The sequence below is a fragment of the Apostichopus japonicus genome, chromosome 21 (assembly GCF_037975245.1).
Source record: "Apostichopus japonicus isolate 1M-3 chromosome 21, ASM3797524v1, whole genome shotgun sequence".
Taxonomy (NCBI): Eukaryota; Metazoa; Echinodermata; class Holothuroidea; order Aspidochirotida; family Stichopodidae; genus Apostichopus; species Apostichopus japonicus.
The window spans coordinates 3,246,172-3,264,948 of NC_092581.1; the positions used below are offsets into that span (position 1 = coordinate 3,246,172).

Consider the following 18,777-nt stretch of genomic DNA (forward strand, 5'->3'; position numbering starts at 1 on the left):
CAAACAAGACACAAAATGAAACCTTAATTAACGCAACCACATCAATATGTGTAAAATCCAGACCTCTTCTACGAAAATACGGAGGGTTGAGAAGATCATTTTCTCTGTTGCTTAATAGTCACAATTTACAACAAATTATTTTGACTTGTCTTTCTCCCTCCAAATTACGATGCTTTCTACAAACTTTACTTCAGGGGACACTTGTTCACTTGTTTCAAAATGCTTCAGAGCTAGGGGACATTTATATATATATATATATATTTCTTTACAAGGGGAACGAAAATATTCTTTTCTTCAAAGATAATATATCATATCATCTCCTACTTTGTCAATTTTTTCTTGTCAAAACACTTCTTCTCGTGAAAGCTAATAAACTTGGTACAGTGAGGGTGTCATTGACATTCTGGACACACTCCAAAACTCGGAGAGGTGTGATTGTCTGTTTGATGGTATATATATATATATATATATATATATATATGTATATATATATATATATATATATATATATATATAGATATATAAATATATATATATATATATATATATATATATATATAGATATATAAATATATACACAAACCTGTCAGCTTTTATTATCGCTATCAAAGATGCTTCTTAAAATTATGGCATTTCTTCTGAAGATTTGATAAAGCACACACCTTCAGGAGGCTGTAGATACAAAACTTTGACATGCATTCAATATTGGCTTTGGACTTATCGGGTTTGGGCTCTGCTAATGTAAGATGTGAAGTAATCACATGAGGGGGAGGAGGGGGAGGAGGGGGGAAGAAAGATTCCCTTCATCCCTCAAAGATGCTTTTTTGTTAATTATGGCATTTGTAAGATTTTATTAATCAATCAAATTCAAGAGGCTATAGATACATAAAGTTTAACAAGTTTTCAATATTGATTTTGGACTTTGGGGGGGCACTGCCAACAATAGAAGTGAAACAACCTCTGAGAGGTGGGAGGAGGGAGGGGGTTTGGGAGAGGGGGTGCAGAGGGTTGCAAAATATAAATGATGACAAAATCAGTTATGGTCATAATTTGAAAAGTGCAAATCATTGCTGAAAAAAGGTGTTTTATCGGGGGCTTTTTCGTTAATGTTTATGAGTAGAACATTGCACAGTGTTAACTGCAGTTAGCCTACACATTCTATGTCCTTCCGACAAACTTAGTTATTTGGGCTTGATATATTAATCATTTATTAACACTTTCCATTTATAAGCACTTAAGAAAATCCCAGAAGAAAATTTGAAATTCATAATTATTTGTTTACGTTACCATATTTGGATGCAATTTTACCATACCAAACAGTACCATATCTGTTCACAGTACCACTAAAAATGATTAACCCCTCCCTCCTTGCCCGTCCATATTGCCTCACTCCCCCCCCCCCCCCACACCCAACTCCCTTCCAAGAAAAAAGTTGTTCACATTCATTGGCATTACTTATTACTCCCTGATATTTTACCTATACGCTTAGAGGCAATACTACCATGAATCAAACACAACATCCCTCTAGGTTGTGTTATCTACTTGTATTACAAAGCAGTACAACATTTGACCAAAATCTTTGCCAAATCTTACCAAAAAAACCCCCTAAACAAGCTGCTTGTGACGATTAAAATACCCGCCACAGAGAATAAGTAACGTAAATTAGAAAGGCTGCCCAGAAAACAAGAAAAGGCTAGGATTACTACTGGGCAGACACAGATGAAGAAAGATATTAGGTATCCTTTCGATGACAAGACAACTCATTTTAATCTAGTTCACCGTAATCTAGAAATGTTGATTAGTCCCTATGTCGTTTGATCCAGTTTTTGGGCACATTAGTTAAGGTTATATCAGCCTTTTTGCACTGCAGAAAGACTTAGAGCTTTCCAAATTTGTGGCTACTCAATATCCTGGCCACGAAAAATGAGAGCGATGTCTGTTTAAAAAAAAAAAAGGAAGTTTTTACAGCCTGCGCGAAAGCCATTACTGATACATCATGACGTAAACTTATAACTTTGAGAGAGCTTATGTATTTTATAAACATAGATACGAAGTTATAGGCAATCAATTTTAATCTTTTTTTTTTTCATATTTTTCAAACAGGAACATTACTAAATGTTGCAAAGGGTGATGAGAATTCAAGAGTGCTTGAGGGAGAGAATTGGTGCAGGGTGATCACCGATCTGCTAATTACAACAGGGATTTTAAGTTCTGCAGGTATCCATAGCAGAAGTACGAAATTAACATATGGTGTTAATTATCGATGGCAAAGGGTGCATATACATTATATCTGTCTATAGATCAGAAGCTTTGATTTTTATCATCCTTTTTCGATCCTTTTCTCCTCTCCGCACCAACAAACAAATTATTTGATTTTATTGAAATTCAGAGTGCAGGATGGGGGGGGTAGGGGGTGGGGTAGGGGTGGAAGGGGGATAAGGGAAAGGTTAGTTTCTCTCACTTTCACGATTCGCTTTCAGAAGAAATAAAAACTGTGCGAAGCAGCAGAGAAGGGAACAAATCATTTTTAGACCAATCAAAGTAGGAATGCCAAGAACAGGCAGTTCTGAAAATTCTTAAATGAAAACTTTAGTGCATTTTATCAATATATTTTCAGTCTTTTTGAACGATCAACAAAAATACATGATTGCATAATTTTCTACATTGTCACATATCAAGTGAAGCTTAAAAAGCATCTTTCTTCTTTTTCTTTGAAGATGAGTGTTTCAAATTATTTTTGATTTTTCATATTTCACACAAGTAGAAATTTTTCAGTAGTTCAAAATTATGTTCCCTTCAGTAAGATTTTTGACTGACTGCCAATGCCAACAACATGTACTGCACTTGGTGTAACCCTTACATATATATGTTAATTCCATTAGCCAATTTCAAACCTGCTTCTTAGGAGCTATATCTTGCTAATTTCGTCTGCAACTTTTTGATCGAGTTTTTTCATTTAAACCAATAGGGATCGAGAAAACAGACATTGCCAAAAACCTAAAACAGAATAACACTTTTTTTTTTTTTGAGAAACCAAAACACTTAGCACATGAACTTTGCTATAGTACAGCAATGTTTTAAAACAGAAAAATTCAGAAAATTTTTCAACTTTTCTCGTCATCCCTCTTGCGACCACCAAGTTCATCTTGATTATCTTTTTGCTCTGCAGAAAACTGACAGATGCAAAGAAGTTTTCTGCTCGCCTGGTTTTGATGTCATAACCGGAGACTTGCGACTATACACCAGCCACGGTCACCGAAAAGCTAATTGGTCGCAGGTGAGCACGTTATTGCAATTATTCCCGACTGAAATCCATGGCTGGTTTGAGACTCCTGGAAAATTAACACTAATGTTCCTCTGCCTGATTGACTTTCAGAGAGATAATTGCTTTTGGACCCAATGAACTATGGTAAACTTTAAGAGTAACGAAATGTCAGAGAAAATGATCCCGTAAACGTCTATAAAAGAAACTGGACGAAATATTTATCAACATTTCTTGCAAAACAAAATTTATGAAGAAAAAGAGAGAGAGAGTCTGAAAATGTTGAAGTTTATAGCGAGGGATGTCTCGGACTGTATACATGGATGTGTATGAATGCAGCTGGCGAAGAGATTGATTATAAATATATATTAATATACTGCAATTATAATAATACCAAGACGATTAAGGCTGAAGAATATCTTTTGGTTTATGCCATTAAGATTATCACACGCTTCTTTCTAACCACCTTGCTGTGTTTTTAATTAGTGTACTTGGCCTAGAGCTGGCTGTAATACCCAGCATAGGATCTGAACCTATGGCTAGACATTAGCCTTTGGTACATTGCAAGAAGGTTAGTTCTGAAAATTGCAAACCGCAGGAGAGTAAAACTAAAGTGTTTTGTCGAAAAAGATAGATTTGAAAATAATCATGAAGATATGTTTTATGACTTTACGTTCCAATGATGATTTATGTCCACTTTTTCTACACTGAAGTGACTGAACTTAAAAATTTCAAGGACTTTAAGGGACCCACCCCCCTCCGTTCCTCCCACCAAAAACAACAGAAGTATGTTTACGTTTGAAATTTGCTACAAAGAAAGGAGATGTGAGCATTTTCTTCATACACAACCAATGAGATTGGTTTACAGCTGGTTTTAGGAGCTTGTGTATATATGTCCAGACTTTTCAACATTTACATATGAGTGTTATGAATCAATGACACCATGACAAGTAAAATGGATTTTCAGCTCAATTTCATTCTTGGAGTAAAAACGATCAATTTCTCCTCGCTTTCTGTGTCGCTGTAGGCTACGCGGGAAAGGAAACGGCGTATGGACATATAATGTCCTCTATAATATATATATATATCTATATCTATATATAAATATGCTTATATATAGATATATATACATCTATATCTATATATATAAATATGTTTATAGATATATGTATATCTGGATCTAATACAAATGGACAGTCAACAAATTTGTTTCAGGTTCTATAATAAATTATTTCATTCTTTAAGCTTTGACAGCTGGCTTCACACTGTCGGCTATTTTTATATGACTCTTGTTGTATTGTAGTCAGCAAGGCATTCCGGGGATGTGAAAAATATTACTTGCAAAATGGATAGGATATTTAATAGTCTTCTCTACATGTATATGCATAGACTGCAAACAGACAAACAACCACACCCAGAGAGGTGTGCACATCTGTGTGTGTGCCATGTGTAAATGGTACATGTAAAACAGATTTTTATCTGGGACCATATGTCATATGTGCACTGTCTATGTCCACGTAGTTACATTACGATCTTCCCTGCCAATAGCAAATACCACCCGAGTCCCCTGTTCTTGGCCAAAAACAGGGGAGATTGAATATCTAACCGTACTATATCAGTGGTCAAGCCAAATTTGTCTTCACACAGGTGCTGTACCATTAGAACAATTGTGTTTACAATCATGCGGTGGCTGGTCAATTAATTAGGTGCGCACAAGGATGAGTCCTAATGGCAGTAGATGGGGTAGTTTATGCTGTCAAGTAATAAATTATTAATGCTCGAGTGAATTTGAACACCGGACTACTACCTAACTATTAAAATGACTGATTAGTGACTGGAATATACAAAACATGCTATATGCCATGATGACTATAGTTAAGGTTATCTCCAAAAATCCGGAAATATTTGCTAGACACTGAACTTATTTACCTGTTAAAACGACTGAGTTAGGAAACCTCAAATATACGACGAAGCACCTGACTATACTCAGTGTACGCACCTGACTATATTGAAACGGCTGAACCACTTGGATACACAAAGTAACAAAGTAAAACCTTAGAATATCCACTGCTGTCTGTTGTTGCTACGAGACAGATGCTATAAAATATGAACAGGATGCGGATGGGATCATCAACCACTATATTATTTTATGAAAACTTGTTTACTTTACGGAAGCGAGACTTATGAAATACCTACAAATAACTCTCAAATATGAAACTGAATCGATGTTACAAACTTAGGCAAATATTCTGACCGATATTAAAGTTTATTCAAGCCACATAAAAGGTAGCTGGGACAACGTAGTACTCGAGACAAATTTTAATTTATAAGCATTTCATGAACAGCAAGTTAACAGCAAGGAAATTCTTTCCTTTTGTTGCATGCTAAAGCAACAGTAGAACCACGACTGAAGAGTCAGTTTGGTTTTAGCAAATCTGAAATGTTGTCTGTTTGCTAAGTATTAGTTACAAAACTGAAATCAAGAATTGTTTCCTGTTAGACCAAACGGAAAAATTAGACATGCACTAATACATTTAGCAAAACTGAAAATGTAGCTTGCTATTAAAACTGAAAATTAACGAAGAATGCAATTATGTTTATTACGACTAGAAACAAGATTTTATAAACTTGTGGTGAGAATTGAAAAGGAAAGCTGTTTCATTGTCCTTTCTATAAACTGTCTATGTGCTTACTGCAGATTTGACCTTCATCGTATCACATTTTTACAAAAATTTATTGAATATTTTTAATCAAGACTAACTTTAAACTCTCTACATGAACATAATATTAAGGTAAAGGCTAAAAAATCTGTCTCCTCGAAAACCTCAGAAAATTGAGACGCCGAACCAATGTTCTAATTAACACTGACTTTTGATGATTATATTAACTTCTTCTTGCAAATATATCACCAATCAAATGTTCCCCTTTCAAGGAAATCAAAAGAATTGGTGGAATTTGTTTGGTTATCTATCATTATTAACTCTTTGTGACAGATGCAATAATCTCGTTCCCCTTACTAAAATTTCAAAATGGAAACCGTCAATGGATAAGTTCATCCTTTCAGTCCTTTTCAACATTCTTGTAGAATCATCCCATAGGGAATAAAAACCTCTCCTTGAAACTTCTTCGCCCTTTTCCATCGCCTCTAAGACAGATTCCTTTAAAATAATGCAAATTTACTTTAAAGGTCGTCGGTGTTACGACCACGTTTTTATTTCACTATGCTAATATTTGGCTTAAAATTTGCAAAATATTCCCCCTCCTGGAGTTTCTGTCTCCCTGAATTATTCCCAGACAAATCTGGAGTGTTAAACTAGACAATTTCAATGTCTCAATGAGGACCAAAATTATTTGGCTAGACTTTAAGGGGATCACATGACAACTTGCCTCCTTCCTAAGGCCATAAGTTTCAAATCTTAAAGTTATGGTCCTTTCCTAAAAAAACGAGCATTGTAACATGTAAAGCATGTTAAATTTATTTATCGCAACATTTCAGTAAAAAACGATACTTTTCTCGATTAAGATATTAAATATGTGTTTGTGGCTTCATTGCACTGCAAGACAATTGCGTCATGTTTCATAATAAACACACTCTCCTTTAACCGAAACAACTCTAGACAGTTTGCCTCCCTGCTAACGATATGCAAATTCGGCCTAGCTACAATACTATTAAAGTTCATAGAGGCCTTTCCCCGTCTAGAGTAATAACACTCTTGTTTGTTTCGCAAAAGTGACATACTTTCTTCGAAGCATTGAATCGTATACTTTACACGGAGGGCATTTGCAACGCACGGCGTTACTCTGCAAGATTAAATGCGAGAATCTGCTCGGATATCTGACGTATATCCCTCCCCGATCTGTTCGGTCGCATGTATATACCTCAAGACGTTTGCCAATTTTAACCGAGTCGCCGTGACGATATTCTAGTTGTCAGTCGGAGACCGTGACGGTAATACGGCATGACCATGCAGTGTGTCGAGGACGTTCCGAAGAAAGAGACGGGCCTCCCGGGAAACTGTCACTACGGATATATGTCATACTCGTAGCGCGGTGGCACTTTTTTTTACTCTGATTTACCCCCACCGACATTACTTCACTTTGGACGCGGATATTTAGGTCGGCTTGTGAAAATATGTAGGTTGCAGTAGCCATGGCGATTTATGCTGTACACCATGATGACACATTGAGAGGAAGAAAAAGGATCATTGTTTAATTTACAGCAGACATTTCGAGTACAAAATCACATATTTTTCCTTCTTTCTTGTAACAGAGGATAACGGGCTGAGAGGGAAAAAGGGGGTAGGGAGAAGGGGGAGGAGGGACAGGGGAGAGAATGGAGAAAGAAAAAGGGCAAGAAAAAAAAAGAGGGGCAACATCTGAATAGAAGGAATGCAAATTTGTGGTCAAATGGCGGAGACAAAATAAGCTTAGGATTGTACATTTTATGTTTTTTTCTAGTATCCTGTATATACCATTACTGCACTGTATTTTTATGTCTATATGTATATGCGAAATATTAACTGAACTGAACATTACATGAGATTCCTAGCCTAATCATTAACAAATTTATGTCCTTGGGCAAGTAAGCCTCATGATAATCTCCATAAACTTCACCCAGGATAGAAGAAAGAGGGTGGATCTGCAAGGTAAGTTCAAGTGTAGTTACCTGTGCAGATTTGTGGTTACACCCTGTGGGACTTTGTTATGATAGGGCTATAGGGTTAAAGGGTGTGAAGACTCGCGCATAAAGAAACGTCTAATGCCGGTAATCTGACATAGTTTCGAATGAGGTGTAACAGAAGTGTTAGACACCATCATCGATCCCAGAAAATACACACACAGCTTGCTACCGTCGGTAATTAGACACTAGTGTACCTCAATACATACAGCTACGGTCAATACCCACAGCACAGTGTACAAAGGATACAGCGATGGACATCTCAGGTCCAGCTAAAGATAAGGTATCACGTTTCATTACTGTCTGCATTTTGAAGCGACACAAACAAAACGTCACTTGCAAGCAACAGAAAGTTAACTTTTTCAGATAGCGGCATGCAGTTTTGGGCGAGTCTTCAATGCCTTTAATAGGTGCACAGATATGTCGCACAGTGCCACAGAATGATAGTCCTCCGAGTCCTGGCACTGCTAGAACAAGCGAATGATAAATTTAGCTATCCTATACTTCCAATTTAATCTGTCCCTTCTTTCTTTCTTTCTTTTTGCTTCTTATTACTTTATAGGAAACGAGAAAGCTGGAGGAAGATGATATATGTCACTGTTACTCGACTCAAATCGGCTCTTTAAGGCCCTCAGACTTTTTGCTATCAAATTTTCTCCCCAGCCACTTCTCACGTTTTTGCCATCTTGAATTAATTTTCTTCTCTTGATAGAGCCAGAGCTGTGGATGAACTTCCCCCGATTGCGTGCTCATTTCTCGTTCATAATTTCCATCTCCCCCTTTATCTATCCCCCCAATTTCTGTGATCTGCCGATTCCTAGTCTCCAGCTTTTTTCTCTTTTTCAATATTCTTGTTCCGTTTGGACTGGCATCAGTCGAGAACAGTTATTATCATTTAATTATTAAGAAAAATACCAACAACTGCACACAGACCTGGAGAAAGTAACGGGAAATTTTTTTTATGGTGAAATTCACAAAATAACATTAGAAAGTGCTTAAGCAGTAAAATCTAGGAAGAATTAAAGGAAGAGAGGGTGGAAACGACCCCCTGAAAAGAAAAATTCCCGAAGCTATAACCAAATGACTGTAGTCGACTGCTACAAAACTTTACATCACCCTGAAGGTTCGGCTAAAGTGACAGGCCATGATTTATGGTAGTTACAGGAGGCAGAAACTCTCTTCTTAATGTTCATCTAAGTGAAAAGAGACTGTCACCATGCCATTCAATCTTTATTAACTCATTCCTAACAGCAGTCTCCATTAACGAAACAAAACACGATCAACCGACCACTGAATGGATGAAAATGACGTCGGCATCGAATAAAAGAGTCCTGCTGAATGGATGAAAATGACGTTGGCATCGAATAAAAAAATCATGAACTATAATTGAAAACAGCCTGATGAATTTCGCAGTTTCACACTTTCTCTCTAGCCTTCGCATTATTACGCTTGAAATCAGAAATATGATGTTTGCCACTTAAATTGTTGCATATTATGTTGTGATAGATAGATTTTCAGCACTGAACATTTTGTTCAAAACTAGCCCAACTGTTGCATTTTATTACTATCAAAGTCACATGCAAAAAATTGCAATTTGGAAATTTCCAAAATATCTTTTACTCGTTCTGTGCTAATTACTATGATTAGTTATGCTGTCGACACTGCATTAATTGGCAACTATGTGATATTAGCCAAAAATATTAATCGAAAACTTTCCCAAAATCACTCGTAAAAAAATTGTTCAATTCACACACGTGTATAACTCAAGATTGGATATGTCGTTGACGTCGACGCTTGATCTACAAAATCAGATTGTTACTGAATCAATCTCTTTCAAACGACATCGACGTTTCCTAATCATTCTGTAACATGAGCAGCCATAAGAGTGTCTACAAATATTTGTCATTCCGCACAATTGGTCGTTGGAAAAATTGCCTGCCATTTTGAACAGGCCGTGCCAATCCAAACAGATGTATTCCTTTACGTCTTTGTCTACTCGGATACGAAAACCTATCTGCCCGGAAAGTGTCGACCCACTTGTAAACGTCGCATATCATTAATAGCCCGTACCTCGCAGCCTGGCATATCGATGACTGCTCATGCATCCATCATGCCACCGTGGCGAAAAATGAGTCTTGTTCCTAAAGGGACGTGCAACCTGACCCTCGTATGAGTGCGGAAGGTGTTGGGGCGCGAGCAGGGGTGGCATATTTTTCTGCCCATCTATATCAATGTCACCTGTTGTTTCAAGGAATATTGACTATATTCTGATCACATAAAAAGAAAGCTTGACAGCTTCTCAAGATATTGGTTGCTTGAAAGCTGTGAATTAAAATTGTTCTCCTAAAGTGTCAAAATGCATGTATTTGTAACCTCAGCCGCTGTTGAAAGAACTACATGTATAGGCTTGTTTTTCAAAAAGACGGTCCAATCCAAGCCGCCTTTGGCATAGTTTTTGACCGGTTCGTTCGAATTCTTTTTTCTGTATCGATGTAAAATTAAGAGACAACACCATCTTTGATTTAAGTTAATACTGACTTATAGTGAGTCTATACATGCAACTTGTAATCTAACATCCTTGTGGGTTTTTGCCCGTTCTCATGCTGAGAGCCTTGTACGCGTACTTATAGCCTCTTACTCATGGTGAGAGCATAATACTCGTGGTTATAGCCTCTTACTCTCGGTGTTAGCCTTGAACTCATGCTGAGAGCCTGATACTGGTGCTTATAGCCTCTCGTCCATGCTGAGAGCCTCATATGGGTGCTTAAAGCCTCTTATGGTTATAGCCTCGTACTCATGCTGAGAGCCCATACACATGCTTGTAGCCTCGTATTTCCGGCTATAAGCTTTGTACTCGGGCTGAGAGCCTCAGACTCGTGCTTATAGCCTCGTACTCATGCTGAGAGCCTCATACGCGTGCTTATAGCCTCTTACTCACTGTTATAGCCTCGTACTGAGCCTCGTACTGGTGCTTATAGCCTCATACAGTTATAGTCTTGTACTCATGCTGAGAGTCTAATACTCTTGCTTAGAGCAACATACTCTTGTGTAGAGTCTCATGCTCTTGCTAACAGCCTGTATTCATGCTGAGAGCCTCGTGCTGAGAGTCTCATACTCGTGCTTAGAGCCTCATACTCTTGCTAAAAGCCTCGTACTTATGCTTCGAGCCTCATACTTCTGCTGAGAACCTCAAACTAGTGCTGAGATCTAGCCTCAAACTGTACTCATAGTAAGGAATTTCACTTGTTTGTACTCCTGTTGTCATACCGTTACTACAAGTCTGGCAAACGGGTGATTCCCTATTATAAACAAGACTGCCCGATGATAAGTAAGTAGGTATAAGTCTCGATGAAAGCCAAATTTCCTTTGAAGTATTAACTTCTGACCGATCTCCGAGACGGTTAATTTGTTTGAGAAGAAATTTAGTCCCCTACGGACTCTCACTCCAAGAGACAAATCAGAGAACCTGTTTCATGCATGGATACATGCAGTGGAGTCATCTGTGAGGACGTGCACTGTCCTACATCTTTCTCCCTAAATTTAGTCAACAGCATTTGCTGCAGCTTTCAACAAGTCTTTCCGAATGTTTAACCGTGGAGTTAACATTATTGACATATAAACATTCCAAAGCGGAGGATGTCGATGACGTAAAAGAATTTTCATAAAGTGAGGGACGGACAGACGGACGTGTTTGATCATTTACTGCCAGAAACCACGGTTACACCTATCAATAACCTGTACTGATAGCTAGAGGAAGCTGGGGAAAGTCAATTTAAAGCGATATATGATGGCTTTATTGGAAATGCTGGAAATTTCCTCAAATTCAAAGTCACATCCTCATTACATTTTTTTTATTCATTCATGGCAATTAATATATGAATTTTTCAAATTTTTGTGATATTTTGTTATTAAATGCATCTGGCAATAACAGAATCAGTGAAGTCATATTATTGCTATACAATTCAGCTGACAATGCTTTTTAAAATTTTATTTATATTTTAACTCACTTCTGCACAGAAGAAAATCAAATTTCTCCCAAAAAGTTGCATTTTTGAGGGAAACAGAAAAAAAATCAGACTATCGGAATTTAACCTTAAAAATATGTATCAAAATTTGAAGGATAAACTAACCAGAATGTAGTGATAGGAAAATAAAGCTAATTAGTTGAAGAACAGCTGTTGCGATGACATCACAAAAACCAACCTACTGTGTGATCTACTTCCTTCAAGTAATGGAGGATTGAGCCTGTCAAAAATAGGTTACATTCAATCAACCTTATCTTGAGTACAGGACAAGATATTAAGATGGGGCTTTCAAGTAAGAACGTGGAATATTTTTTTACTTTTTATAAGAGAAGAGTTATACATTTTATGCCAGGGGCATATCACTTTTAAGTTTCTGCATGTTCATACAGGGGCTAGTATGAAGCACACAACAACCTTCTGCATAACAAAGTCCCAAAACTCTTTCAACAGTCTGTCACATTTGAATTGAAAATTTTTGACTTATTGTTCATTCCAAAGCGTTTCTTGCAAAACCATACTTTTTTATTTAGTTTCTCTTAAATTCATGACAATTTCCCAAAGTTACTGTCAGGATATTAAAGCTAAATTGCTCTTACTTTATTTTGGGATTTTTAAATTTTTTGTATTACATTGTCGAACAAGGTCGACAAGAAGCAAACTTTCTAACCATGTGGGCTTCAGTACACATTATGCATAATTTAAGCATTAAATTATAGCTTTAAATTGACAGCCATCGGACAAAGAATATGCAAACGTATATGCAAACCTTTATGCAAATTGTGCTCACAGCTAGCAGAGAACAAACAAGCCCTCCAAAATGAACGGATGATTTTGCAATTTGAATGTAAATTGAAATAAATAGAAAAAGCCACATTTTAGCTCATTGAAAATATTTCCAAATTTCAGAAGCTCCATGTAACCATATATAATTTTTATGAAGAAAACAAAGAAAAAAATCCAAATTTCTTAATTTCCTCTGTCTTTTCCCCTCTCATTTCACCTAAAAATTACCTTCCAGTTTTTAAGGACTATTACATTTTGCATGATTTTTCTGTATCTTGCTTCATTCCATACTTCTTTACTTTGAAGATGTACAGTTACTCTATAGTACCCCACATTTTACCTAATTACACTTCACATATACATTGCTTCAGGGTGAATCAATGGGGGATACTGGGGAGCTTTCAATCTGTTTGACTCATAAAACAAACATAAGTACCGAATTTGCCTAAAAAATCTTCACAAAATCTTCGATGCAGAAATGTAGGCAACATGCATGCACAGCTATGTGCCATACCACCTGTGTACTGCATACATGTATGCAAAGCCATAGTACTTGGCAAGCTGAAATGAATCGCCTAGTTTGATAATATTGAGAGTGCGATCGGATTGTGGATGGATGGGAAGGGGGGGGGGGGGGGGAGAGGGGGTGTTGGTAGGTTGCAAAGAAACAGATAGCTTTAATCACTATAACTTTACAAAATATTTTGCCAAAAAGATCCTCTGTTTTTTCAAATGGACTGCTGGCGCCCTTTTCAGCTTTTTACCACTTTTTACTTATTCGCGATTATTGACTCTTTTAGATAGTGCCGAAAGCGCCCCTACAGACCACTCTCGCCACCCCTGACCAATACCCCTAGCTCCGCCACTGAATATCATGTCCTCATAAATAGTGTATGATAGGGATGAATGGGAAAAATATAGAGGAGGTTAGGGAGCAAACCGCAAGATACAGAAAGTAGTTTTAATCAATAAAAGGTTTAAAAAAAATATCCTCATTATTACAGAGACCAGTACGTACTATTTATAAGAATGTCCTCACAAAACATTTCGCAATAGAGCTTACACCATATTAATTAGGGGGGGGGGAGAAGATGGGGAGCAACTCCCAAGCACTAGAAATTCTGTTATAAGTATGACAAGGTTCCAGATATGAAATTTGCATAAAAAAAATCCTTTTTCAAATTTCCTTAGTTTTACAGAGGCCAGTATGTACTACTTATAAGAATGTGATGTCCTCACAAAACATTTTGCAACAGAGCTTACACCTTGTTAATGTAAATCTGATCCTGGCAGATTTGATGGATCTTACTGATGACCAGACGGTATGTTGGTGATCGACAAGAAAATATGGGGGTGGGAGGGGGGGGGGAGGTTGGGGAGCAAATCCCAAGCGGCAGAAATTAGTGTTTTAAAGGCCCTACAAGGTTCCAGAAAATAAAATTTGTATAAAAAGTTTCCTTATTTTTACAGAGGCCAGTACACACTATTTATAAGAATGCCACGTCCCCGCAAAACATTTAGCAATAGAACGTACACCTTGTTAATGTTAAATCTGATCCCGGCAGAGTTTGACCGATCTTATTGATGACCAAACCAATGATAAATAATATTGGGTATGTTACATTTGGTGTAGGAGAAGGGTGGGGGGGGGGGAAGGGGGAGAAGAGAGTTAAGCTGATACCTCTCTTTCTTATTCTTGCCTGCCGAAATGTCAATCATTGCTATAAATTTTGCCAACAAACATATTACATAAAAATGTTGTTTATCAAAACAAACATAAAACAATGATATCGATTACAATGCATGTCGTATTGATTACATTGGATGTCTTGTGAAACATGTACAGGCCGCCTCCATGGATACCAACGACAGCTCTAATTATAAGTCATACATAAGGCTGAGTATGTTTTGATACAACAGTTTACCATTAAATCAGTATATATGAGCTCAGTTTTCACCTAATTTCAAATGTTTGGACTTTCTTTCTCAAATTACTTTGTTAATATCCAATTATTTTGCCTCCACTATTAAACGAGAGGTTTCTATCAGTGATGATGATCACGATGATGGCAGGAAGAGCTTCCATAAATTTAAAAAAAAAATTGATAGGTTTTTTTTCTTCTTTTAATTTCCTCTCTTTTTCTTCCAATTCTGTTCCAGCTTAATTGCCGAGGCAGTCGGGATTTTCTCTTAAAAAAATGTTGAAACAAATTTTGTCGTCCCAAGAATTAGTGATTGACGAAAGAAATGTTACGCAGTGTCTGTTTGGAGTCATTGATCTCTCTTTGGAACAAGAACATTTTTGCACAAGGGAGTAAATTAAATGTAGCTAAACTTGACATATTCCATTCTGGTTTAGCTGGCAGTCGATAAATCGGCCTTTGACAAAGGTGGAACAAAAGGCCTAGGGGGGAACCACAAAATTTGAGGTACGACACACAAGGATGATCAACTCTGACAAAAGAAAAAGCAAGTATATTTTCCAAAAGAAAATGAATTCCAAGTCTTCACGCTATGGATTCCTTACAGTGTCTGTTTCCTTTTTTTTCTTCTTTTTTTTCTAGATTAAAAGTTTTAAATCTATTGTTTGTAAACTGTTTCTTTTACTTAGGAATCAACAACCTGCTTAAACAGTTGACACCAAAAATGAACAGTAAAAAATGACCAACTAATACATCTCCCCTACCCCACACCTCCCCCCCCCAAAACAGAAGGAAAGAAAAAGAAAGGGCAATTTCTACATAGCCTTAAAGAAAATATCTTACCAGATCCCGAAAGCCAGGAACAGCCATTGGAAAAATAATTCTATTACGCAGGAAAGAAAAACCCACTGAGATGGAAAAGGTCCCTCCGCGGTGTGGTACGAGATGCGTAACAGTCGAATCGGCGTAAAATTCCAAAATAATTAAAAAAGGACTAAGACAGCCCAAATTTTTTGTGTTTCCTCTTCCAATTCCAATGAAAAATAATTGAGTGGTTATACTTCTCTGCCAAAAACCCCAAGAAAAGTGCTTAAATTCAACACGAGTCCATTGCCAAGTAGAAGAAGATGAAGAAGTGAGGTTTTTCTCCTTTCAATTCAAATACTGCCTTCACTTCCTCGTGATACCAATCATTTTCAATTCTGAAACAGCTGTGACTAAGGCTAATGCTGCCAGCTAACTTCAGCTTAAATGTCTCTGGTTACATTTTGGCCAATCGAGTCACTTTTCAAGTGTAAGTTCAATGTTCCCAGGGATATATGGATGGAGCGACGTCAATGAGAAATGAGTATGAGAGAGAAAGAGAGCTTGTGTTAGCGAGCGAGAGAACGAACGAACGAACGAAAGGAACGGCTGTGAGAAGGAAAGCTCTAAGCAGGAGGCATAGGACACAATATTTTTGTTTGAATCGGCGATGTCCTGGTTTAAAAACGAAAGGAAAATATGGGCAAATATAAAATGGAGATGGCACAGTTCGAAGTTAGGTATTAAGAGTTGCCTGTGGCTGGCTAGCAGGATGTTATTTTGAAAGTAAATAGTAGTGATGTTCAGTATGTACTGCTAAGAGCGATAGCAAAAGTAACCTTGTAGACAGGTGGAATTTCATGGTTAATTTTTTACCTGTGATAAGAGAAACGAGATGAATGTATCATAGATTAATGGACAGAATAAACCGTTAAGAGAGGTCTTTTGTTTTTGTTTTGTGGATGAGACTGTGTTGATGCGTGCTTATTGTAGCGCTAATTAGAGGAGGGACTTAAATTGTCAATCGGAAGCGAAATTAATTGGAAGCATCGCTCGATGGTGAAGACAGTCAACAAAGATGGCCGAGGTCAGTTGTCACTATGGACACTTGTTAACAAACCAGATGAACATAAAATTTAATTATTCATAATAGATGGGTAAATAGATCAAATGAAGTCCTGTGAATGGAAATGTTCAAGTGTATTGTCAGTATGTTTGAACATTTGGTGGTCATTCTAGCATATCTAGCAACTTCTGTGTTACTTTAACGTAGCCCCTCCAAAATGATGTCGCTTGCGCTGTACGTCCTTGGTATGTTGCTGTTACAGTTTGGGGTTTAAGCAGGGAAGAGACTTTGTGGGATATGGTGGGATCAGGTGGGGATCAGGTGGGGGTCAAGTGGGGGGGTTGGATGCAAGGTAGTAGTCAAGTGCAGGTTGGGAGTAGGTAGGGTGAGTAGAACTGCAGGGACTAGTTTATAATGTAGATGATATGAGGGTGTAAAGGTGTTATAAATTAAATAGAAAAAAATCTTGCACATGTATAGTTAACATTTGTTACCTAACAAGTGTTGTCTCCATTCCAACAACTCTCCTGCCCCCCCCCCCCTCTCATGCCCATCCCATCAACTACCCTATCTTTATTTTAAATTACAAAATCTAACTGTGTAAAAGTAAGTTGGCCTGACGTTTCGATCCTAGCAGGATCTTCTTCAAAGGCTAAATGACAAGTAACAGTAACGGAAGGGACAAAAAAACACGCACAAAATACAGACAGGTTAATGAGCATGGTGAACACAAAGAGAATCTAACTAACGGTTAATAAATAAACTAATATAAAGTGGTGTTAAATATTTTCTAGTATGGTTTTGATGTTATAATGTAAAAATAATCATAAATAGGATTGGAAATATTTTATAGCAAAATAAGAAAACAATTCTTAAAGAATTGCACTACATATTTTAAAATGAAAATTTAAAATATATGATGAAAACTTTAAAGACACCAAATTAAATTGAGAAGAATGATAAAATCATTTATTTGATCTTTAACACAGATTATTTACAACCAAAATAAACACATGCGATTCATAGAATGCACATTTAGTAGGTGCATAAATATGAAATTTTTCATCTTCCAAAATTGAAATATATATGAATAGCCACCAACTAACTACAGACAGGGTAACTGCAGTTGGTATGGAGCGCATAAGTCTTGTAACGTGTTCCAGAATTCTGTTCTAGCCATAAATATCTTTTTTTCATTATTTATAATTTCCTAGTGAGTTTTTTCCGTTGTTCACAATTCATCTTATCTATATGACTGTTAGTAGATTCAGTGGTCCCTGTCATAATTCATAATTTTCCAAAATCTGAGAAATTCAGGATTAAATTGCTGTTATAATAACTGCTTTAAGTTCATCTTTGCCTCTCTTGTTATCTTTATTCCCACTTTCCTCTTTCTATTCCTTGAGAAATCAATCTCATTAATTCATGTAGGAAGAGAGCTGAACTTCTTTAAATTAAACCTTATCTACATATTTCAAATGTTTGCGGGAGACCTAAACAACCGCCCCCCTTTTTTTTTAGTTGAGTAAAAAAAAATGTTTTTCGGTACTTCTTAATAAAACGGGTAATATTAGATGGGTAAAACTTCAAAGGGCTCTCTGCCGCACAGACATCAAAGTCCTTAGCAGACCTCATAAGCTTAAGGGGATGTTTTATATCTCTGAATCATTATTCACAGTCGTTGATCGATTACCGAGAAACATACGATGCAATGTTATCCCTCTCATGAAATGTGCATCTAATAACCTCCTCCAGCTAAAGAATGATGATCAAAGAAAATAGGACACATGGATAAACAAGCTTTTTCGAGTGGAATTTTGAGACCATAATGCTACATTCTGAGGGACTACTTAAGAGAATATGATACAAGCTTAGTGGTAATTAGGTGTTCACGTAATCTATCACAAACATATTGTGGTAGTACAATGAACTTGAGAAAGAACAAATTCTTTGAATGAGAAATGGGGAATAGAGGGCAACATTTCATTATCATTGAATGACTGCTTTGAGAGCATGTGTAAATAGATGGCAGCAGTCATTAATTCCACAAGTGGAACTGTGACAGTTTATTGGTCTATAAGCATGATTTTTTATGTGGTATTTTAAGTGGGGAACTTTGTCAAATGGTGAGAATTTTCATTCTCTGTCTAGCCCATACTTGCTCCAACCGTTTGTTTCTCCGTGGGGCACTCGTATAAAATTAATTGAAGGTCCCTGGAATATAAACACAGTGCACA

At 36.9% G+C, this 18,777-nt stretch overlaps 1 protein-coding gene across 2 annotated transcripts in view; it reads right to left on the minus strand.

The window, feature by feature from the left end:
- LOC139962463 (four and a half LIM domains protein 3-like) overlaps positions 1 to 18,777 on the minus strand; it is a 221,373-nt gene that overhangs the window by 118,244 nt on the left and 84,352 nt on the right. Inside the window, exon 1 of one of the 2 annotated variants that reach the window (XM_071962440.1) lies at positions 15,514 to 15,978. The exons of the other annotated variant lie outside the window; for it this stretch is intronic. Within the exon in view, the coding sequence (XP_071818541.1) occupies positions 15,514 to 15,540 (27 nt within the window). The 5' untranslated portion in view covers positions 15,541 to 15,978. Of the gene's footprint in view, positions 1 to 15,513; positions 15,979 to 18,777 lie in introns of those variants that run through there. 2 annotated transcript variants of the gene reach the window in all.